The sequence below is a fragment of the Amblyomma americanum genome, chromosome 7 (assembly GCF_052857255.1).
Source record: "Amblyomma americanum isolate KBUSLIRL-KWMA chromosome 7, ASM5285725v1, whole genome shotgun sequence".
NCBI lineage: Eukaryota > Metazoa > Arthropoda > Arachnida > Ixodida > Ixodidae > Amblyomma > Amblyomma americanum.
In genome coordinates, this window is record NC_135503.1 from 41,430,243 (window position 1) to 41,455,684 (window position 25,442).

At 44.8% G+C, this 25,442-nt stretch overlaps 1 protein-coding gene across 1 annotated transcript; it reads left to right on the forward strand.

The window, feature by feature from the left end:
* The first annotated feature begins 9,545 nt into the window (after positions 1–9,545).
* On the forward strand, positions 9,546–22,426 carry LOC144097656 (uncharacterized). Its single transcript, XM_077630307.1, has 5 exons — positions 9,546–9,612; positions 12,029–12,368; positions 14,158–14,502; positions 19,100–19,323; positions 22,003–22,426. Exons 1-5 carry the CDS (start codon positions 9,595–9,597, stop codon positions 22,228–22,230), a joined length of 1,155 nt encoding a protein of 384 aa, XP_077486433.1. The 5' UTR covers positions 9,546–9,594; the 3' UTR covers positions 22,231–22,426.
* The last annotated feature ends 3,016 nt before the right edge of the window (positions 22,427–25,442 follow it).

Below are 25,442 nucleotides of genomic sequence, written 5' to 3' on the forward strand. Positions count from 1 at the left end.
CTTTGTGGTCCTGAACAACAACAGTTTCCACGTTCCTGTTTGTCCGTCTCGCTGTTGTTTTTCGAACAGCTATATTCTTTAGTCGCCAGTTATGCTATATTTGTTGCTCGCGCGTTCTCTTCAGCGACCTGAATATGCAGGTTCGCGAAATAGTAAGCAAACAAGTAAGATGGCAGCAGATGCTTTGGCGAAAATAAGGAATATATGTGCCTCTTTCATTTTCTCTATGGTGAATTCGAAAACAAGGAATGCGACAAGAGGTTTTTCTTTTATAATAAATTTGACTGAAATGTGCAGCGCAATATTCAGCGTGTGCACTGATACTTTCGACTCTGCTCGCCAAAACAAATTCTCAAGCCAGGTCTTACCCCAAAGCTTTGTCAAAAAGAACCATTTTATCATCCATGTGACGCATTTCCTCTTTACCTTAGCTATGTAGTACTACATAATTTATGTGAAACATTCCAGGTGTAAGCTCGTGGTTCAAAACATTTTTTCGGTCGCATGTAAGTGCTGCTTTAAGGTAAAGAGTAAATGCGTCACATGGAAGATAAAATGGTTCTTTTTGACAAAGCTTGTTAAAAAAAAAACATCAGGACGCCTTGATAGGCCGAACAGAATAGGTAAGCTGTCCTTTTCTCTCACATGGCAAAGGAAGTTTAATTTCCTATTAGGGTGTAGTCCTAGGTCGCTAAATAAGACATTAGAACGACAAAAGAAGCATAAAAGATGCAGCACAAAGAGAGGAGACAGCATGAAGCTGTGTTATCCGCCTCTCTTCTATCTAATTCGTGTTTTTTTTTTGTCGCAGTTAAATATGACTCCAAAGACTAACAAGGAGGTTATTCCGGGGACTAACTAAATCGTTTTGAGTGCACCGTGCCTTTATTGATTCGCCTGCACTGCATATCGATAATGAAGAGGATTAGAACACGTCAAGCTCCGTTTACGAGTTGCTTTTCCGTCTCTTCCTGCACATTATATCTGAAATAAAATGTTTATTATTTAATTTTCACGAGTCGGTATGAGGTACTGAATACAAAGGCCGTCATCTTAGGAAGCAGCTACCGCATAACCATTCCCAATAAAGGTCACTGCAAGAGAGAGAGAGAGAAACATTTATTGAAATCTCAATGAGATTAGCGGTGGGTCGTCGTCTTCATCGTTGACGCCTGGCCTCTTCGCAAGGTCGGGCCCCTATTCCAGGGCTCCGCTGAGTCTTGCTGCTTCGCATGCGTGCTGCACAAGGGCCCTTTGGGCTGCGAGCTCGCTGCTGGTGAGCAGACCCTCCCATTGCTCCGCACTCGGGGCTTTGAGTTTGTGGAATGCATCATTGCGTTTGCACTCTCATGTAATGTGGCATAGCGTGGAGGTTGCCCCGCACCATGGGCATGTGTCCCTGAATTGTGTAGGGTACATTTTGTGTAGAATGTACAGGTTGAAGAATGTTCCTGTTTGCAGTCTCCGCCAGTTCACTGCTTCTTGTTGTGTTAATGAGTTGTGTGGCGGAGGTCACTGCAAACGAATTTCTTTTAATTACTCCAGTGTCTGCTTTTGTGCTTATTTGCGTGAAGTCTGAGAGAAGGAAGGACAAAAATACTGCCCTAGCTCGCGGACCCTACATTACGTGAACAAGGACTCCAGTGGGTGCTTTAGGATCCGAAGCCGCAGAGCTACGTGACGGGAGATCGGCCTCCTATGCGATTAGGACGTAAATTAGAATCCGCCACAATGCGGCCAGCGTGTGGTAGCTTTCTGTGACTCTTCCTGTGGGGTGCAAATCATGTACACCCGCATATACGATACAATTAAGCGTCACTTTTTTACCACGGTATGTCCTTCGCAAATTAGGAAATTTTAATGAGTTTAATTCTTGGTACCTAGTGAGATGAGCAAACTTAATTTGCTATTCCAAGGTTTCTCAAAAATGTGTCCCCTGTTAATGGCTATATGTAAAGCGCAAATGTCAAGAAGGTAAAAAAAAAAAAGGACAGGGCACGAGCCGTTCCCGCTTTTATTTGTTTCTACCTTCCTTATTTGAACGTCAAGTTTGCACTTTACGTGTTTCCGCGAAGAAAGAGCCCCTTTGCCGGGTTTCCCATTTTAGCGCCCTCGTTAACAATGTGCGGAGCGAACACAGAGAAAAAGCACCCCCGTAAATTAGCAAGACGCAGCGTTTGAGGAAAACGTACACAGCAGTAAATCACTTAGGGGCGTATTTTTTTTAGTTCTGCGACTCAATCGAGCAATCTGCTTCCTCGTAAAATCACAGAGATTCGTCCTCATTACACTCAACTGCTGGTTTAGAAATCGCAAGAGGTTAAAGACGGCAAAATATTGTTTATTCCAAAATATTCCGCAAGACTGGGTTTATCGCGTGAACCTTGAATCCTCGCTGCTGAGAAAAACAGGCGAATACAACGAGAAAAACCTAACAAAGGAATCTTTTTGACGCTGCGTCCCCAGCTAAACTCTTGACACCCTCTCGTAGCAAACAACAGGGTTACTGTAGAAAATAATAAAACTATGTCCATTCGTAAGGCTTTTGAATTTCGGCGCATTAACTAGAGCGTGTCTGTCATTTTTCACAGTTCACACTGGAAGACATTCCCAGCTTCTTGCCTGGGCCGGCTGAAAGCCCGCCGAGAAATCGACTGTGAAAAACAACCAGCTTAACATCATGACTCGTTCTGTTTGCTACGTGAAAATTTTATTCTTATCGCTCCGCCTGATTATTGTCACGAACCTCGCTGCACCTTTATTTATGCCATCATCGATCATTAAAAGCTATTCGTACCAGAAATAAAATTTTAAAAAATTGTGAAATTCAAGAGCTGATACCTACACTACAACCTAAATGCCGGCATTAATCTCTGCATGGCTCTGCGGCTTCAAGAACGGTTGGCCCCGCCCCACCTAGTCGAAGAGCAGAAACATTCGCGGGAAATCATAGTCGTTAAAATTCACATGTAGCCTTCCTCTACGCATTTCGTCAGAGCCTCTATCTCAGTGACCTCTTTTTACATCACGGCGCATACAGAAAGCTCTGTTGTTTTTGCTGCATTGGAACACTATCTGGCGAAGAGTAACCATCAAGCTGTCGTTTTTTTACGTAAATCGGTGGTACGGTTCTCTCAAATATGACAGGCGCAAATCAACAACACGTGGCGTTATTAGAGTAAACAATAACAAATAACGCCTTTGGCAATCACTGTTATCAGACATCATCGAGACCATCATCGAAGGCTCCCACCGCGATAGTTCTGGCTGTATGTCTCGCCTGGAGTTCGGCTTGGACTGCTGCTGCTTTTTTTTTCTGCCTGAAAACATTCGGGGTCATTTACAAAACAATGGACTTTGTTTTTTGCCATATTTGCGTTAACATCGTCGTTCATTAACACTAAGCCAAACAATGGTTGCTCATTAATGGTAAGGCACAGCGAAGCACGCCACACGAGAGCCGTTACTTAGCTTTGTTAAGTTTTCTCCACCGCATGACAGCGATGTGGAGTGGAGAATGACTACAGGAGACCGAAGGCCGCCCGCAAGCACACGCCGCGCTTACGTCGTCACGTGTTTTCACAGCTGCCCAAGTTCACGCAGCCGACCTGTCTCGGCGCTCGGAAAGTGATCTTCGGGCGCTGTTAGGAGAAACGCTACCTGCGGGGGCCCGGCGCGCCGTTCATTATATCAAACGACCGGCGAAACTTCATTTGGAACGATATGTATAGCGACTTTCCTGTACTTTTGCGCTTGTTTTTGAAGGAGATAATCATTGTTTGGATATAGCGAATAATTAAAATATCGAGGTTTGCAAACCCGGAATCTACTGCACCAATAATTCGATATATAAAAGTGGAAAGGGGATAATCCTCATGCCAACCGTGGCAGGGGGCTCTTCGGATTCCAGCGCCGATGACGAAGAAAGACAGGAAACTGAGGAATGAGTTAATAATATTTAACGCATTAAAATTGCAGTAGATAAGCTGATGTTAACCCAGAGGTCAGAATACACTGTAGCCAAGCTAGCGACGCGCTTCTTGCATCGGAGTGCCACACGCCGACGTGCTCGCAGCGCACCGCACTCAATATGTTGTTAGGTCTAACCTGCTTGGCATCGGAGTCTCAACAAATGGCGCCTTGGAACCAACCACTGCCTACCATAAGATGTCTAATCCTGCTATCCGTAGGCTAAGAAAAGAATAGTTGCTCATTCAAATTAAAGTACTGTTGCTTTCCGCAAAGTATTCGGCAGAGAAGCAGTCAAAGCACGCCAGAGGAGGACCACCGCTACGCTTTAGTTGAGTTGGCTTCTCCGCATGAGAGCGATGTAGCGTGAAAAATGACAAGAGACCGAAGGCCACCCTCAAACGCACCCCACGTCCACATAGTAACGCGGGTTTACAGTTCTAGCGCTGCCAGCAGGTGCTCAAGGCTGTGCAGTCGAGACCTCTTCATGTGCGAAAAGTAATCTACAGCGTCGTTAAGAGGCGCACCAATTGCAAAGGTACGGCGCGGCCTTCGATTTGTCGAACGACCGGAGAAACAGCAGATCGATAAACTGCGCAGCTTTCCTATACGAGTACAAAAGTTTTTTCGCGGGGATAAGCTCGGTGTCCGATATGCCCAATAATTCGAAATATCCGGATAAGTTATACATCCGGGCTCGACTATATTTCCCGCCTTATTCATAAGTGTTTGTTTGCATAAGCGATGTCTGGCAGTAATTACTTCAGTGTAAGATGTAGATCTTATTCCTGCTCCCACGGCATTGGGGGTTATGCTCGCGTTTTGTGCGAAGTGTCGAGGACGGGAAATGCCATGAAAGAACACCGCAATACTATTCGACAGCGGAGTAAAAAAAAAATGGCGATTACACTTTTGTTCATGCGGGTGATGAGCTCTAGGTATCGAGACACAATCATGTTTCGATCTCAATTCTTCATCGCCGATACCATTTATGTCGGCTGATCCGGCCTTGCTCCAAGTTTGGCATCCGAATTCCGCGAAGCCAGAGCGCGAGGATTCTCAAGACAACAGGGGGAGAGCTATGTTCTGGAGAAGATGCGAACAACTTCTTTCGACGCCTCCCCTCTTTAAGCACCAATACGGCGGCCTGTCCGCGTGTACTGTTACACTTTTGGACGGTGTAACGAGGTCGGCATGGGCGCCCACGCAAAGAAGCGTTGGGGCGGCCGCTTCGAAGAGCAGGTCTCTTGTGGTCGAACACCGCGGCTCCCTGCTGAGTCGCTGGTCATTAAGCGGGTCGTGGCTTTCTTGGCTGTTCCTTCGCCAAGAGTTCCAAGAGTTCCGAAGCGTAGCTGCGGCATCTGCACGCCGTTCATTTATATTTGTTTTTGTTGTGTTTTTTTACTAGACAGGCGGGACGCAAGACAGTGTTCGGACCAGCGTCTTTTGTGTTCGCCGCGAACAGCTCGCGGCTATAAAGCCTTCTTTGTCGTTTCCGCGAACCTTGAGCCTAAGGGCTAGCGCTCTGAAAATAAACAGTTACTTATGTACTGTGGCAAAGCGTCAGCAGAGGGATAAATATAAGCTACACAAAAAGTCCTTTGCAGAACTTATTAACGTTCGTGGAAGTTCTAACGAGAAACAATAGGCCTATATATTGGACGCGCACGTCTCTTGGCCAGCGTTGCTGTAAGATGCGTAATACTCTAATGGATCCTTCGAGTACATTGTATTTGGCTAGTGAAAATGGAGATTAAGTGGCCATTGTTTCCGCGGAAATATAGCATTCCCTGGGCGCAGTAACCTAAGAATCACTGCTCTTTATCGCAACTGTTGAACCTGAGGTCTGTTTAATTTGCGTTAGCTTAAAAAAGCAATATATCCTTGACGTCCATAACGTACAAAGTGGGCCAATTAATGAAGTGCTTCCCAAAGTAGTGCACTCTTTGTCGCACATCTATAACCTTGCTCCTGTGACAGGCGTCTTTTCCCGCTCATATGCAATTACAGGCGTCTTTTCCCACTGATATGCAATTAGAAATTGTAGTAGTAATTTATAATAATAGTTACAAGAATGTCCTTAAGAATATCAGGCTTATATTGCGCCTGCGTATTTTTCAAAAGGTATGTCAAAGCATATTTCTTAACATTGTTCTAAAATTTCTTTACAAGGATTTGATAACTACATAATGTCAATACGAATTCGCACCCAATAGATCGACTAAACACGCTCTATTCATACACAAGAAGTTCTGCGTTGTTTCTAAAAAGAAAGTAAATTGCTGTCAAAGATTTTGTCGAGTTCAACAAAGTGCTTGACGACATCAATAACTGCATCCCTTATGCAAACCTTCAATATTATAGTATTCGCTAACCTAAGCTCTTACCGCATCACATCTAGGCTCTGAATCGCAGAGCGTACGAATCGAAAGCTACTGCTGTCATATACTGTGTATAACAAAAGGCCTACCACAGGGTGTTATTTTGGGACCCCTGTTTCTGAACATACGTTCAAACAATGTTTCGAATATAAACGACAAAGTGACATACATTATATATGCTGCCACCAGCCATTTCTTGCGCTCCGAAAGCATCGAATTACTCATTCACAGTGCACAACATGCCATGTCGGCTTTGGGAACACGAGCTCTTAATAATTCGTTAAAAGTTAGTAAATCAGAACAACAACTGCAGCCTTTCTTTTCTTCCCAAAGGAAGAACACGCATTGCATGTGCTTCCTTGATTAGTTTGTGACATCACCAGGAACGTACAGCCTCTGTCAAAAGTATACAGCCCAAGGGGTTTACTTCTGAACTGTTTAGCTGCGCTCCCTAGAACATCTAGCAGTCCAAAGCTATGGAGGATTAAGGACGCCAAGCCATCCCTCTTTCGAGAGGTTACGGGCGCTGAACATGCATAACGAGGCATGCATCAGGCCTCACAAGTAGACCCCTTGAGCCGCATACTTTTGGCGGGGGGTGAACATATCTTCAAATCTCGTGGCATACTGTTGACATCCACAATGACGTCGGACTCCCATACAGCAGCATTTTCCCTTTCCTTTTCTTGATCTATTGCAATTGTTTATCGGCAAATGCATTTCTGCTACTAAAAGCCGGGGTGAATCTGCATTATACGTTTTTTGCTCTATTGGTCCTTAAGATATTTTTTCCCTCTGTATGGACCGACGGAAATGTCAAATATTAGTAAAATTTCCGTTCTGCAAAAAAAAAAGAAGTTGCGTGCTGTTGGTAATTTGGCATGTAACTCCCCAAGTGAACCTCTAATCTCTGAGTATTAGAGAGTCATTGTTAGGCATTTGTTTTACGAGAGGTTTGCATGCTTCTCCAAATGAACAGTTTCCAAATATCTCTTTCCTTCCTTGTATTCTACCGCTCATTCCCCATTGATCTCTTACAAGAGGTAAAGCTGTGAAGCTTGTGTAATTCCCCCATCTATCTTGCCTCACTTCCTAAACCCACCCCTCTCTCCTCTCTTCAGTACTATGTCTTTGTTGTCATTATTAATATTTACATGACTACCTTTTAACTAAACTGTTGTTCTCCTTTTACAGAAATGCAATATTTTTGAAATTCTTATAACCTTCCGAGCAGAATGTACATTCCAGCTCAATTTTTTTCAATTCTGAAAACTAGCATAGCAGTGTGGCAACATTTTACATACATTTCGGAAGTCAACTTTGTAACGAATGTTGCTGAAATATCGCGTTTGTTTGTTTATGTGTTACTCGTTAAAACTTCTTTCGATATTTCATTGTTTGCTACCAAAACTTTTGGGGCGGTGAGCCAAAAGCTGAAAAAAAAAGAAATTAACTTTATTTCAAAGTCCGAAAAACCATCAAACCTGCAACCAGGCCTGCTGCATTTGACGCCGATCGATAGCAGGCTTAGTTCGGTGAACACATTCACTACTTCTGCCACCGCCTTCGGTTCACTACTTCTGCCACCGCCAGCAGCCCGGTGGCGCTTTGCGGGAGCGGCCTGTTCGACAAAACATTTGCTATTCGTGCCGTACCGGGAGAAAATCAATTAAGCACGTGCGTGTTGTGTAGCGCTCTGACACTGATGCTGTTTGTTCTTGGCCTGAACTTAAGCATGCTTTCTTACTTGGTATATAGCAGTGTTTCCTCTCTTCTTCGTCGAGTGCTTGTGGGGCGTGGCGGTCGCATAAATAAATGCAGCTTTATCCAATTATTCTCCTTTTCATGACATCGAAGCCTGAGCGTTAGTAAACGTAGCAATTTTTTTTTCTGTTATTGATTAATCTTTGTCGGTCTTTAAATCGTTCGTTTATTTAGGTATAAAGTTCTTTGAACATTTCTGGGACGGAGCCCGCGGAAGCATCGCCACATTCCTTAATTTCCTTAATAATACACTCATTGCCTCAATTATGGATTCCTCTTTTCCTTTCTCACCATACGTACAATTGTACAGTCCATCAGACATCGAAACAAAATAAAATATGTTGAATTCCTAAAACTGATCGCATTTGTTGACATTTCAGCACTGGGCTACATTTATACAGGACATTAGGCTCCAAATCAGCATTGTCTTCAGGCGAGAATGCTGCTCAGTGATGATGGTGATGATGATGTCCTCAAGCTTAATGGTACACCCACGGCGGGGGATTGGCCAGGGTGCATTGCGGATACAAACGAACGCATGGGCAAGGAGTAGAGCAGTTCCATTATTCTGTGTCCTAGACTGGAATTTGGACAAAAGAAAACAGAAAATAAAAAGGAGTGAATTCTTGCTCTCGCAGACGAATCTACCCCATTTAACGATAGAGACCTTGGCTTCTTTTCTTTTTTTTTACCGTGAAAGTAGAGTAGATTCAAAAGAAGAGGAAGGCTACGCGTGAGTATATTCCGATTTGCTATCTCCAGACCTTTGCGAAATTTTTCAAGCTCTCCGCCGCTTTGTGCAGAAAGAACTGCATTAAAGGGCTCGATTGTTTCTAGCGACCAGCAAAAGGTGGAGATATAAGTATATTTAGGGCTCTAGATGTACGTTAACTCCGTAACTCCCTGGGCATGCGTTGCTATGCGCTTTGTTGTGGAATAATATAGAAGGCCATTTAGGGTGCACTCTGCAAATTGATGCAATACATTAACGGTTGAGCACGATCTCGTTCAAGCCGTTTTCAGGCCTTCGCAATTACTCTACAGAGGAAACAGCAAATATCTATCGTAGTTAACAACAAGTAGACATCTAATGCATTAATATGTGACTACTACTTCGATTGCTTCGTTTCTTGGCTTAAGCTGCCTCTTGCTCTTTATTCCGCGTTCTCCGGTCTGCGTTTTATTTTTGTTTTCGGCATTCTTCCGATCGGTGTATTTGGACATACAGCATATATAAAGGCCTAAAAAAATACGTCGCTTTTGCTGGCCATCGTTCAACTACCTTCAGTTGTTCAACAGAACATCTGCGTTATTTAGCCTGCCACTGTTGAAGGACTGCTAGTGAACGAGTCCTGGTCAGCGAATGCGCTGTTTGCGAGAAATAATAGCAACCGTTTTAACTTTCGTGTCCTGTTCACCTCCCTCACAACGTCGCTACAGCTACAGCCGCACCAGAGCAGGAGCTGGAAGAGTGCGCACCATGAGCTCAAAGAAAGCGGTAAGCGATTGACTCGTTAACTTTTTGTCTCTGCAAATCTATAAATGCATAACACCGTCCTTGCATGTAAAACCTGCACGAATATTATACTGCCACTCATGTTTCGAAAACGCAATATGGCCCTGTATGCAAAAGATTAGCCCAACAAACACAAGAATTATATAACTGCGTTAAGCAGTGTATGCGGCTACCTTCACGATTACATAAGTGCAACTAATCGATTCTCTTGTTAGCTATACACAAAATTCTTTCGCATGTCCAAAAAAGGCTAGATTGATTCTATTCCGGATGACTCATACCTCTTGAATTCATTTTATATTTCCCAATTTTTTTTATCTTGATTCAGTCTTCTGACGTTCCCTTCCCCGCGCAAATGCTTCATTGGCATTCTACCCTATACCTTGGCCAATCCCCCCCACGTGGGTATGTGCCATATTACTTGAGGAGAAGAAGAAGAAGAAGAAGAACTGCGAATGCGTGCCCACGCGTCATTATACTTCAATTTCATACTGACATGTTGGAAAATTGTTCTAAATCTGATAAATTATCCTTGTCGGCTACCGCTTTCCTAATTTTTGATTAGTGATCACGCTTGTGTTAACTGTTTTCTCTTTTTTACCATTATTAACGTTTAAAATAAACGCTTTTTTTATGGACTTTAGGCCGGGCCATTCCGGCAAGTTGAAAAACATCGGCGAAATCAGATATTTTTTTTCTTTCGTCGCGTTGGGTCACGTAAGCCAGCCTTTATCACAGCGAGGGAAATGTGATGCCGCAGGTATGAGTGAGACAACCGTTGTCGTCTAAGAAATACCGTTTCTGTTCACTATCCTCCAATCACTGGCAACAAGGATTTCAACGTCCATTATTCTTGGCGCCGGTTGCGACTCCAGATTTAAGGATTTAAGCAAATGGCTGAACAAAGAGTCATAGTCGCATTAGCGCGTTTAGTGGAATAGGTCTTGAATGCAGCAGGAGAAATCACGCCACCACAGTATGTGCCTCAATTCGAAAAGGTGCCTTAAACCTTAGCATGTTCTGAAGGTTATGATGTTATTGATTATTATATAATGGTTTGTATAAACATTACGGTTCACAGTTTATCTGCGTGTTAGTGCAATTAAGTAAGACTATGCAGTAAGCCTTCAAAATTTCGTTAGATACTGGAGTTCTAAACAACCGTAAATTGTGTTTCGAACAACTAAATTTCGAGCAGCACCCTTTAAAACGACTTGCCGATATTAGCTAAACATAAGCAATATCTCTAAAGCCGAATTCACGCAATTATTTAGATACAATGGCGTTAACATCTTGCGCTTGACTTAATTCAGTAGCGGAGGCAAAGTTCTAGATTGAAGATATATCGTTGCAACCGCAGACATGCGTGTTTTCCTGTTTTCGTGCTAAAATGAGATTAAAATGGTGCGCCAATCAGTGGAAATACATTGTACCGGGAGACACATATTGACACAATGGGCGAGACGAAAGCCTCAGTCAGTCAGTCAGGCAGGAGGAGGGAGGCAGAAAGGGTGGAAATCCGCTACTCATGTTTGGACAAAAAGACGTGTCTTCATCTCGGCAAGACAAATCCGCTTTTCCAAAGTTGGAAAAACGGACGGAGGGTTTCACTCTCACTCCTTGCTATTTTGTGTTCGCCAAGAATCTCACATTCCCCGACTTCATCTCTACCGTGTTACCAGCCTATCGCACGTAGTCTTTACGAGCTCGTCATTGCATACTCCCACCTAGATATTGTGCAGGCAGGCACTGAGAGAGCGCGCGAAAAGATATCCTGCTCAGCAAGGCGGAAATTTGGGCGAGTTGGTAAGTTTTCATCTTCGCTCTCAGCGCAACACGAACGGGACACAAGACGAAGGATTAGCACAAACAGGCGCTCACTATCAACTGGTTATTTATTGAAGAACGAAGAGCGTATAAATACAAACAGTGAACTACGTATCAATCAACAAAAGTTATCTGGAAGGCACGTGAGAAGCCAGGCAGCTCAATTCTCTCTCTGATAACGTTATTGAAGGGCTGCTGATACATTTTGTGCCGTTGTGGTGAATATAAAAAGCTCCATTACCTCGCGTGTTAATTTATTGTTATGTCGGAACAGGATGCACGTGTTCTTGCAATCGGGAACACATTGGCATTTTTTGCACTCGAAAGACGCCTGGGCAAGGGGGTCCCCTTTAGTTCTCCTTTCTGCATGATCCTGTTTGTATTTATACGCTTTTCGTTCTTCAATAAAAAACCAGTTGATAGTCAGCGCCTGTTTGTGCTAGTCCTTCGTCTTGTGTCCCGTTCGTGTTGCGCTTAGAGCGAAGATATCCTGCTCAGTTATAACTTACTCGACGAGAAGCAATCTGTAGTGTAAATTCCTTTTTTCTCTCGATATTCGTCATTTCCAAAGGGTGCTGAAAAGGAGGATCACCCTGCCGACATTCCTCACGAAGAAGACCACAGGGATTCCCGTAAGGACGACCATAAGGACGACAGGAAGCAAGCAAGCAAAGATAACAAGAAAGATGACCAAAAACCAGTCAACAAGCAGTCTGAAAAGGATCCTCACAAGGACAATCATCAAGACGCCCATCATGATGCCCAAACCACTTCGCCAAAAGATACTCCCAAGAATGTCTCTGGCATGTCCACACCCCACGCGTCAACAGCCGATGTAGTGAAGAAACTTATCCGTCGCCGACAGTCAGATGGCCTGCTGTTGGCTCCCCTGGCACGGAGGCGTTCCCTAGGTGAGCGATATTGCGAGTGCGCATAAGACGACATGTTGTCGTCGGAGGGCAACCCTTAATCCTCTGTGGCCTCGACCCATGTGACTATTGAAAATCCTTCAATTGTTGGCATGCTACATAAAAGCAGTGACAAATCGATTGAAAGAACTATTGCATTCAACGACAAGCACCAATTGTCGGAATGCTATAAGCGTAAATTTGTAATAAAAATTCATACTACTCACGAATAAGAATTATGAGGAACGCCTGGTGCTAAATTATATTGCATATTCTATATTTTTTTAGAGTTATCAGCTTTGAAATCTTTTCTTGTTTTGAATTAAGGGAACGATTGCTTATTAGCATCCACCCAAGCGTAGTCTCACGGCTACGTAGGGAAACCGTACAGCCTCAACATCAATTTTGCAGCTTTACGGAAATCTTCCGGGTCCGGCGTTTGAACCCAGGACCACTGCCACACCGTGGTAGTCGCTAAACCAGCTAAACTATACTGGACAACTAGCATATCGTAATGTGAGAGCGAATTTACCAACAATTCTAAGCGGGAATGGTATTTGTTTACTGTTTGGAGAAATCGTGGCAGTGGTGTTGGTGTAAGGTTTAGAGATATCCCACAAAGTGGAAGTGAGGTATTGGGCTTTGCGCGGATTGTACTCAAAGAAACGGTGCCGATAAAGGGTAAGAATACTTTTTTCCGTATTCAAGAGGTAAATACTTTTCCGTAACCTCTTTCGACCTCAAAGTGTTCGATAATTCGTAAGGAGTGGCTAGTAATAAGGCTCTGAGAAAGACCCCAGCGGTGTGCAACATAGACAGAGACGAACAGACACACACAAGCGCCCGCCAGCGCCTTCGCGCGCTATCGCATTATCATACGTAATCAACGATGAGGTGACCCCCTGATTTTTTGAGGCTCTAGGGAAAAATAAATTCGAATAATATTTTAAATGCGACATAGTTCGACAAAGCAGAACACTCGATTAATTACATTAAAGATTTCGTTTCTCTCGCTCTAGAAAAAAAATGAACTGTGGCAGTATTTTTTTTTGTTTCCTCGGTTTCATGCAGAGTAGGCCACATTCGTACGCAGATGTTACCAAAGCCAGCAGGCTCTTGCCATAGTGATTTCAACCGCGGAAAGGTGTACAACTAAAGCAGAAACATAGGGATCACAGCAGAAACTGCATAAGAGAAATACGGAAACAATAGAGCTTGCCGCGACGCTGGTGGCTTCTAGTCGATGCCTTTCTACACCTACTTACCCACTCCGTTAAGATCCGATCGCCACTCTTCGATCTCCGATGCTACCACTCGACGATGTGTACTTTTTGTTGCTGTACTCTGATCAGTTTTAGGCGTAACGTCCTGAGGCGCATGGATGAGGTCACACTCTCATGACGTCACATGGTCTGACTAATCATCCCCATTATTTAAAGCGATTAATTATCATCATTATCGTAACCAATTAGTAGCGTTAGATGATGCTATTAATCACGGTAATTATACTCGTTAATCAGGAAAGCTAAGTATGGCTATTAATTATTTACTAACATTAATGATCAATGACTAATGACTTAGACTAGATATTGTTTAATCACTGACTTATATACTTCACCACACAACTCTTCAGGTCATGATTGATGACGTCACCAACTCATGACGTCACATCCGGCGACACATTTTGCTGACACATTTTACGGACACTTCCTGTGCCGACATAGCCTAGTAATGCTTTCGCACTAATAAGTAATAAACAGGCAAAAAATTAGGTTATTTTTTTTTTTTGCAGCGCCGTCAGAGCTACTGGCGTCAGCCCTGCAGCGCCACGCACCCTGGGACGGCTCCGGCGGTGTTGCAGCAGAGTCCGCCCCAGATCACCACGACAGAGCCAAGGAATTGTCTTCGTTTCCTTACCCCACTATTGGAACTTGCAGCTGCCATCCTGCCTGCAACTGCCGCAAGCCATGCAAATGTGATCCTCCACCGTGTCCATGCAAGGGGCCCATAGTGAAGAGCATCGGCGGTGGCGGTTCCGGAAGCGTCGTGTCCACTATGGTACCCATGCCTGTTCCTTTTCCCATGCCTGGATACAACGACGGGACCTCCTCTGGTCCTGCAAGTTCCGGCAGCAGAGGTACGAAGACAAATTTCAAAGCACTGTTTTTACTTTGTATTTGCATGCGTACCAGCGCACAAACCGGGAAGCAAATCAAGCAGTAGACTGTCACGTGCTCTACTGATTTCTTTCCTTCAGAAACTGTTGCTTGCTGAGATGTTCACAAACGAGAAGAAGAAGCAAACACACTTGCACGACGCTTAACCTACACTTAGGAGTAGAGTTTGACAGCACTGAAATCTCTCCCGCGCAAGTACTCTTTCTCTTTCGGTTTATGTTTCAATGAAGTGAAGTAGCAGTCACTGACCATAGTCGAAAAAAGAAAGACGTTTCGAAACCCGTACGGGTTTCTTGTTCATGAGGGTTTATGAGGGTTTAACCGTCGCAAAGCGACTAAGGCTATGAGGGACGCCGTAGTGAAGGGTTCTGGAAATTTCGACCGCCTGGTGTTCTTTGACGTGCACTGACATCGCACAGTACGCGGGCCTCTAGGATTTCGCCTCCATAGGAATTCGGCCGCCGCGGCTGGGATTGAACCTGCGTCTTTCGGGTCAGCAGCCGAGTGCCATAACCACTGAGCCACCCCGGAGGCTGTTTCGTTGAATAATAGACCGCAGGGAGTCCACATATCACTACTGGCGCAGTGGCGCAGCGGTCAAGCGATGCGTCACTGTCCCGGCCGGTGGCTGTTTCAAACACACATACGGGTTGGGCTTATGAGACACAGGTTGCTCTTCCCGAGCTCCTGTAAGGCTCATTTTTCATGGATAGTTCGTCATGACGCTGTCTATCTCACGACCATTGAGCTGATGCGCAGTGCCAGAGTATGCAAGTGGCAGTTTCATTTAATTTTTTAATTGATTTCATTGTCACCTCCCATAGTGGGGAGGTTGGCCATAACCGGATGGGCCAACTGCTTTTTCGTGATAAGAGCGGAAGGACATCTGCTTTTCTCCAGAACAGGACATGTGATGCTATCGCTTTCAAAGGCGAAACAAGCACGGTTTTCTCTGTCCCACTAGTGTTTCACTTCCCGAGTGAGATCAGGATTATGTTTGCTGCGCTATTCGTCGCATTGTAAACATACACCACGCTTTCGCCGCATTCGCCACGAAATTTAAGGTTTTAAATCGCGAAGGTGCGTTGAATGTAACACCAGTGCCTCCTTGCGTACAATGCGTGCAACATCGCGCCATTTCCCACAGTACTGCGATTGTCCGTCTGGTTCACTGAGGTACCGTGTGGGGGCGCAAGCCTATTACCCCACACCGTAAGTCTTATTTTTTACCAATAATATTTGTAAATAGTATTAATGCAGATCGTGTCACATAATTCTTGAAAATACTTCCCTCGATAGAAAATGCGCATAAGGTCTCTTTAAAGCTGCTAGAAACCACAGTAAGTCAGCAGACTAGCGTCGTGAATAGGAGGTCGTCAAAGCTACTACCCAATTTGGGAAAGAGAACAGGATAGGGTCAGCTGGCCAAAGAGACCGCTTTCGCTGCAGGCGCTGTACTCAAAGGAGGCGTACTACTAACACATCACGTCACCCTTCCTCCTTTCGCCTCACATCTTGCAAAGATTTGTTGCTGCGTTCGAAGAGGAGCATTATATTTTACTTACTTGTTATGCGAGCTACCCATTTTGAGCTCTTTCAGTTCACAGAGTAGAGGCTGTGAAAGAGTGATTCATTGCTTAATTTCATCTACTTCCATGCGAATTATCTTCTCTTTTCGCAACAGGTATGTTCTCCAATCACATTTACGGATAAACGCAATCCTGTTCCATCATTTACGTCACCTTTATCAACTGAATCCGATTTGGGCGTAGGTAATGCCTGCTTCTAGTTCTGTTTTGAAAATTTGCAAGTTGTACTGAAAACTGTGAATGTGGGAATAGACTGCTAGCGATTTTTGTTATGAGTTCAGGCTTCCATATCCACACAACACTTGTCTTTCATCTGCGCTTAGACCAGAGACGAAGGCTTCTGGCTCAGCTGCCTGGATCATGAGCTCAAGGTGGCCGTTAATGCGTTACGAGTGAAGTTATCGCGCCCACCTATAAACTACCACAAGCCATGTCCTCTAATCAGCTGCAAAAACAAAATATCTTGTTACACAACTCATTCGCAAAGCACTCGCTTTTGCCCGTCTTAACACCGACAGGCCAGCGTGGACAGTCCTCGTGCAGTTCCTAGCTAACTGCTGAAATGCTCAAGCTGTACAATAATAAAGTCATCGAGTATTTGCACACACTGCAAGTTGTGTGGCGACATAGGACCAACATGTAAATATAACGCATTATACCGGTCGTACCAACGCTGCAACGATGTCTTAGCACTGCTGATCTCACGCACGTTGCTGTTTTTGTATATGACGAAGTACACAACTCTCAGCAATGGAGAACGCATTTCGGTGGGAAGTTTCAGGCTCTGGTGCTTAGAAATTTGATTGTCTTAAGCCTGCAATAACGTCGTTCGTTCGGGCTCCCTTCATTCTATTTTTTCCCTTGCCTTTTCTTCTCGGGGATCCATAAACACCATTTCGTTCACCTAAAGGAACCCCATATGATTTCTTGGCGCGAACAGAATGGCTTTTAATATAGCGCACCTAAATAACCGGATAGGGATCAGCCGCTTTTATATACCGGGTAGCTGAACAGTGGTGAGAATCGCCTTACATCTTCGTTATCTTGTATTACGCATTGGAAGTGTGTGATGTTTAGTTCTGCGTTTTTCAGTTTTCTCTCCCTATAATGGGCCTCAAATTAGGGTTGGCCGTATTAATAAATAAATAAATAAAATCATATAATAGTTATACCATATATTCGTGTATGAAAGTATACCAGTTGTTCCAGGTAAGCCCGCCAGTAATTTTTTTAAATTTGAGTTTTTGAGGGAAAGAGAATTTTTAAGCACAGCATTACCAGTGTTGGGGGACGTAAAATAACGGGATAGTCGCGTTAATAGTAAAGTCGTTAACTAAATTCTAATAGTTGACTTCTTTAACTATTACAAATAGACACCCGATTGCAAATAGAGATTTGTAGCCGGCCGTCAGTAACAGCCATATTAGTGTCTAGAATTTCTAAAGCGCGATTACCGTTGGCGCTATGGCTTTACTAAATAGGTCTATTTCTCTTGCCATTCTGAAACCGCGTGTATTTAAGGAGCGCAAAGTGACACCAATAAAATTGCGTCACTCCTTGACGTACGTACGTACCGGGCGACAACCTCAGCCCCACCCGTGCTATATACTGTGCTCCCGCTCCTGACCACTTGGCTGCGACGCGTGGACGAAGGCGAGCAGTGTTCGTATAGTGCGAACAATGGCCCAAAATAGTTGTGCCGCAGCAGCGAGGGTAACAGCGCTTTCGAAATTCTAAAGACTAGTATGGCCATTGCCAACGGCCGACCACAAATCTATAATAACAACCGGGCGCCTATCGGTAAAAGTTAGCAAGTTAACTATCATAATTTTGGTGATAACTTTACTAGTGAACCACATTCGCCTGTTTCTTGACGTCCGCCAACACTGGTACTACTGTGCCCCAAAAAGCTTCTCTTTACCCGAAAAACTCTATTATTAAAATTAACGACGGGCTTCCCTGAAACGCCTGGTTATACCATGGACAAAAGTTTGCAGGATGCAAAAAAAATATTATTTCCCCGCTGTCAGGCAGATCAGCTAGCCAATGAGAAACTCAGATTAATGAGTAGAAACGCTTGTTCTACCCAATTAAACGAATATCAGCTGAAAATCTAGTCGGACAACGCACGCATAATTTTTGCCCGCGAACGTGCAACCCGCTAACCTGTGTTAAAGAGACCGTTCCTGAGCCCAACTTAAAACTAGGCGGGATTGATTGATTACTAGTTTATAGTTAAAAACAATCTACTTAAAATGGAAACACAGCTCGCATATCGGCTAAAAAGGAGCAAAAATTGAGCAACGGGTATCGCTACTACAGGTCATTTCCATAAGTAGGCTGCGGTAACGTCGAGGAACATTTTGTTGAATAGACAAAAAAACTAAAAATCATGGTGCCTGAGTCTTGGTTTTATTTAGCCAGATAGTATTCAATTCAATGTTTATTTTTCCAGAAAGTGCCTGGAGGGTCTCCTTGGCTAAAAGCTGCTCATGCAGCTTGACTAAGGCCAAGAAGATCGTTACATAGCAGTATCAGTAAAAACACATTATAATTAAAACAGACATTTACCTCTAATTTGCAACAGTAATTACAAGTTTTGTACAAAATTTTAGGCAAGGAACACGAACACAAAATGTAAATATGTTATATGAAACAAAGTAAACCCACGCCCCTCAACATCAACATTAATGTCATCAAGAGAAATCAGTGCCGAGAAGAGCATTTTTTTCTTCAAATGTAGATTTCTAGGCGAAGAAAGAGCCTCTTTTTTGTTGAAAAAACGCGAAAAGTGAACAGAATGAAAAAGATTATCGCTATGGATTTTTTAATAAGAATAAGCAAGCCGTTCAGTGCCCTTTTAGAAGTTTAAACTGCTAGAACATGGTTAGAAAGTGCAATACTTTCACAATAAATGCACCCGCCATAAACCTGGCAAAAAAGCGAGTACTTGAACACTTGTGCGCAGGATGCAACGAGCCTATTGTTATCAACCCTTATCCGGCAACCACGAGCGTGGCGCCGACTGCGCCAACACCACCTGCTCAGCCCCCACCTGAACCACATGGCCGACCACCAACCAGCGTGCATGAGCTCGTTTCTCTTATGAAGACGCTAATGCTCAACCGCATCCGGGACGACCTGCTCAGGCAATGGGGTGTGGAGGCTTCCACTTCTGCGGCGGCACCCGCAGTGAGTCTGAGGAAAACAGCAGCTTTAACTGCTCGCCGATTTTGCACGAAGTCCTGCTAACTACTGAAGGCGCCACTGGGGCGTCGCATTTCGGAACGCGCTCCTCCAGGTGCCCTTCACTAAGACGTCACTCTTGGGACGAGTGCAGCCTACCTACGTTGCCGTACCATATCATGCCACGCCATACCATACCATACCATACCATACTACACCACACCACACCACACCATACCATACCATATAATACCATACCATACCATACCACACCACACCACACCACACCATACCATAGCATATCACGCCATATTACTAAAGTAATTCACGTGGGAATACTGGTTTCATCAGGATTTTGCAGTAGCCAAAGTGAATACAAATCCCTGTGGTAGTGAAGACCCTCGTACACTTTATAAACCCTATAATGAGGCGGCACTTCGGAGAGTAATACTATGAAGGTAGCTTGAAGGAATGCCGTCTAGATACCGTTTAGACATTAGACCACGTCTTAATAAATGTTCGAAAACCATTGGTCACCCTGTCAACGAGCACGTTCATATCTGCCGTTGTAAGTTGACTGTTTAACCTGACAGAAGTGTCTCTTCATGGGGACACTGGTATGCAGTAAAGACCGCTTGGTTTTACTGCGAATCTGGCGCTGGCCTTTCCTGGTTGGTTTCCTCTCAAGCTTCTTCATTTTCACAGGTAGAACATACGCAGAATTAGTCATTCTCTACTTAACATTCATAGGTACCTGGGAGTCCTTATACCACTCCTGGTGCAAGCTCTTCAGCGGTTAAGCGATGCGCCACTGCTCTGCGATGGCAGGCGCTGCCACCGGTGGGGCTTGTGCGACCCAAGTTGCTCTCGCAAAGCAACCTCTAGCAACCCATCATTTTTGAAGCGAAAAGCTTCACTACGCTAGTGCGTAGGCCGGAGAATGACATTGACCGACCTTCAGCCCAACCAAGATAGCCGTGTATGATCATATGTGGTACAGTTATGGTGTCGAACACTTGATCCCTGACCTTTAGCCTTTGACACTGCGTGACCTTTGGGTTGACATTTGACCTTTGACCTTAAGAACATTCGACCGGGTGATGTGACATCCGATGGGGCTGTGATACCACGTGGTCTTGTGGGTGTATACAGAACGGCTGTCGCGAGTGTGTAGCGGAGCCGCCATGGACGAGCCTCAGACGCTTAGCAAGCGTGCTTTATTATCGCTGAACTCCTGGGTTAGCCAAGTTAAGTCATTGCCAATTTTTTTTAAACTGCCACCTGCCACGGTGCGCAACTTGCTCACAATCCGGTGAGAAGATTGTAATGACGCCGCATATTCACGTGACATGTGTGGCCCAGGTGCCTCCTAAGTTGCTTCTCTTAGCGTTTTTCGCAGATTTTTCGCTCACAGACAAAGACGCCGACGGTGACGCCGTATTTTCTGCGACACGAGCCCCTTAACGCTATCGCGTTTAAATCATCGCTGTTTGGTGCCAGAGCGTCACGGCAATCGTGGTAATCAATGTTCCCTGCGCTGTCAGCACTATGCGCTCCGCATCGAAGATTACGAGGTAAAAAGCATACAAAATATGCAATCATCTCAAACGACGGGGAAGCGGCAGCGCGTGGTTATGACTTGTCGAGAGTGCTCTCGTCCCTTCTTGGCTAGCAAAGAAAGAGAAAAGCCCACATGCCACCGGCAATAAACAAAGACCGAAAGTAAAGGTCAGGGGAAAAAAGCAAACAATGCTTAGCCGAAAAATCTATTCCGAAACTTTATGTACCAAAAGGAGACTTGTGTGTTTATATCTTGGTTGGTTTGGTTTAGTGGTGTTTAATGTCCCAAAGCGACTCAGGCTATGAGGAACGCCGTAGTGAAGGGCTCCGGAAATTTCGACCACCTTGGGTTCTTTAACGTGCACTGACATCGCACAGTACACGGGCCTCTAGAATTTCGCCTCCATCGAAATTCTGCCGCCGCGGCCGGGATCGAACCCGCGTCTTTCGGGCCAGCAGCCGAGCGCCATAACCACTCAGCCACCGCGGCGGGATTTTATATCTTGGATGCTTGATTAGTTTTCCTACGCTGTCACCGACAGAGTAACTCCTCCCTTTCAGACAATACTCTCCAAGAATAGCCTAACAAAAAAATTAGAAAAAGAAAATTCCCCTCCCCGCCGCGGTGGCTCAGTGGTTAGGGCGCTCGACTACTGATCCGGAGTTCCCGGGTTCGAACCCGACCGCGGCGGCTGCGTTTTTATGGAGGAAAAACGCTAAGGCGCCCGTGTGCTCTGCGATGTCAGTGCACATTAAAGATCCCCAGGTGGTCGAAATTATTCCGGAGCCCTCCACTACGGCACCTAATTCTTCCTTTCTTCTTTCACTCCCTCTCTTATCCCTTCCCTTACGGCGCGGTTCAGGTGTCCAACGATATATGAGACAGATACTGCGCCCTTTCCTTTCCCCCCAATACCAATTATTATTATTATTATTATTCCCCTATGGCTCTTGATTGCGTCTACTGTTGGCTTCTTTCGCATCTTGGATCACAGCGTTGTACCTATCAATTCTTTGTGCTAAACACAATGCTTCCATTGCTGGATATTTCTACATAAAGCTGCTGCCGCACAAGGCTACAGTTTATTTCGCGAGAATAACTAAAGATATCATAATCTATTTCAGACACCGGAAGCAAGGAGCCCGACACCGACTGTGCTCTTTGAACCAGGCGCAGGACCGTCGCGTATCGCGCAGCAAACCGCAGCCGTCCATCAGCCCCCGATACCGTTGCGTAGCTACGGTGCTGAGCGGGACGACGATGACGAGCCTCCGCCTAGATTAACTGCCATCCAGCGCAGGCCCACCGTAGCGCCACGCATCCTGAAGGGGTTGGGGAAGCGCAATCCTTAATCGGGAAACCGGAAGTGACGCACGCGTTTCGGCGCAACCCTGATGCCTGAGACGCGTGATCACTGAAAGCATGTGGAGTGAATGCGCTCCAAGTTGAGCATCAAAATATGCACCGTGATTCAGTCAGGCACTCGAAGATTATAAGAACATCTTCTGACGATCCTATGTAATATATAAACAAAAATTATGTACTGAATGCAAACTTGCTTCCATTCTTAGCATCATTACTCAGGTTGAAATGAGTCTAGTCGTAGAAAAAAAAACGCGGAGCTTAAATCTGCGTCAATACAGTGCGTAATGACGACGCTAATAATTTTTCGTGCATACCTTGGGCAGAACTCGCCTGTGTTTAATTATGCGGTTGATCGAGAAACCCGGTAATTTCATAACACATCCACAACATCTAAGCACTAGAAGCATTAGCAGTAGGACGGCGTCTTACGTTGTTGCCAAGCACGCCATTTGGTCGCGAATCCATCTTAAGATAGTTGTATGGCTGAGCGCTCTTTAATCGATTAAAAAATAATTTCATTCAAAATTATTGGTAAAATTAATCTGTTTTTATCCCAAGTTTTTGGTCTGCTTCGCCAATAGTTGAGAAGGAAGCACGGTGTTTAAGCCGGTTAACGACCCGATCGGGTTAACCTGGTAGACGTTTAGAGGGCAGAGATAACACATGATAAATTATAATACGCGAATACAGTTTCCAAATCTTGTAGGGCTTATCGGAATTCGAGTGCCTGTGCAACTCTAGTTAAAAATAAAATATACTTTCGGGTGTAATCAGAGTTATTTATAGTGTGCGTTGAATGTGTTCATAACTATAATCTTGCTGAGCAGAAATTCATGTGCATTTAGAGCGGGACTCCTCCGAACAATGACAAGAATCAGTACGAAGCCCGAACACCTCTTGACCGCGACGCAGTCATGAATATTTGCGGTAAGTACAAAAGCCGTGTATATGCAAAGGAATTGAATGTGTGTCACACGTGCAGAATCAGCAAGCATAGTCTTTTTGTCCTAGCGATTTAAGTGGTGAATTAATCGCTAATTAAAGCTGCGACGGCTTCAGGCTTTTCCAAGAGATTAAAGGGATCGGAGCACTATTGAAAAAAAATTGTATAGGTTTAAATGGGTTAGGAAATAAAATTATGGCGCATTTGGTTTGCCTTTATATGATTAACGTCACAAAGCGGCTGAGGCTTTGAGGAACGCCGTAGTGGAGTGGTCCGGATAATTTCTACCGCCTGGGGTTCATTAACGTCTGCTGACATTGCAAAGTACACAAATGTCGCGTGGTTCGATACCGCCCGTGGTGGTCGCATTTAGGTAGAAGCAAACTGCTAGAGGCCCGTGTACTGTGCGGTGTCAGTGCACATTAAAGGGACTATGCAATAAATTAATTGAGATTACGTAAAGCAGACGAGAGATAGGCATTCGATCACTCGTCACCCCAGTGCAAGAATTTTTGAGCTAGCATCAATAACAGCGAAGATATAGACGATTAAAAATTGCGCTCCTTCTCTCCCCCCTCAACTCCTACACGAGAAGCACCAGACAAAAATAAAGAAAACAGGTCTGGGACTGGGCCCCGCTCATGAATACGTCATCCGCTGACGTTTATTTTGCAACTTCCGGTTGTCACTCCTAGCCCCCCTGCAGCAGCGTCGGCGGCGTGGCGGCATCTCTCCGGTCTCTTCGCCTTCCTGGATTGCGGCGCGCATCGGGTTTCTTTGCTTGTCATCTGTGGTAAATAGCAGTAAAAAATCCGGACCTCGAGGTGCGACTGCTCGCTTTTACAGCCGCGATGGGCATCGAGCCCTATGCGTGCGCACGAAGAGCCGTGCGAGTGGCTCCGGAACTCCCGACAGAAGGAGGCGGCAGAGTAAAATTGAAACCATATGCGCGAAGGCAATGCCCTGGCTCGCCCTTGCCCGAGAGGGTCGCGCGGCGGCACGAGCAGACGATTTTCACGGCTACCGGAAGTGTGCCCGTGACGTCGTGGCTGCCGTAGCTCCAGCGAACGAGAGCGTGAGGTGGCCTGGCGACGTCACGGTACAGTGACGTCTTTGTTCCACGATTTTAGTTCCAAAATCGGTCACTACGAGTACACCAATCGGCCCGCGAATTTTCAAAAAGACAGTTTTTAAAAGTTTATAATAAATTTCCGGCTCAGTTCTGAAGACTCATACTTGGTGTGAATGATTCTTAGCATCATTTCTAAGCATTGAAAACATTTACAAGTTACTTTTTATTCGTTGCATAGTCCCTTTATGAACCCCAGGAGGTCGAAATTATCCGGAGCCCTCCACTACAGCGTTCCTCAAAGCATGAGTAGCTTTGGGACGTTAGTCCTACAAAGCCAAATCAAATGTGCATTAATCCTATTTGCTGGCAAATTCAAGCCTACAAACATTTTTCAGTAGGGATGTTTGATACATTCAGAATAAGTACGCAAAGTCTTTTTGTGCTATCATCTGAAGTGGTGATGTAATCGCGAATTGAAGCCGCGGCGGCTCCAGGCTTCTACACAGCGCCAAGTACGGGGCGCTGTCTTTTTGTGTCTAATAGCGCGTGCCCGCACCGTCTTTTGCGTGTCCGCTAAATAAAAATGCAATCAGCCATCATGTGTGTGGCTCACTTCAGTCGTCCATGCATGTAAAATTAGTAAAACCGTTTCTGGTAGAAAAAAATTCCGTGCTTTCGCACTGAATGGACTGTTGTAAGCATTTTCTGTATTTTTTTTTGTAATTTCCGGCTGGCAGGATGACCATATTACCACCTTTGTCTGCTGGCTTAATGACTACCTGTTCTAGAAGCTAACTGATTTAGAACAGCCTGTTCAGTCAAGGAAAGGTTTCTTCGCTTTCAGGCTGGATTTTTTTTTGCTATAATTTCTTTGCAGACAGATTTCATATACAAGGCCAGTTCGGGACTCTGTTCCTCATCCGGTGTCCACGTGCTGGTGGCTCTGAGAGCGATATAATTAAAACTGGACGTTTCGGTTTGGTGAACCCGTGTTCACCACGTGTTAGAAGTTGAAGGTAAATTAGGAATCGAATTTTTCATTTTTTTTGTATGTGAAGTACTCCTTAAAACGTATTCTTCGCGAAAACGGTATGTGATCCATGTGAAGTTCATACTTGTTGAAATTATTCCTTATGAACGAATTGCCCAGACGAAGACAAGTCTTCCTTTCGAAATGTTGGCAA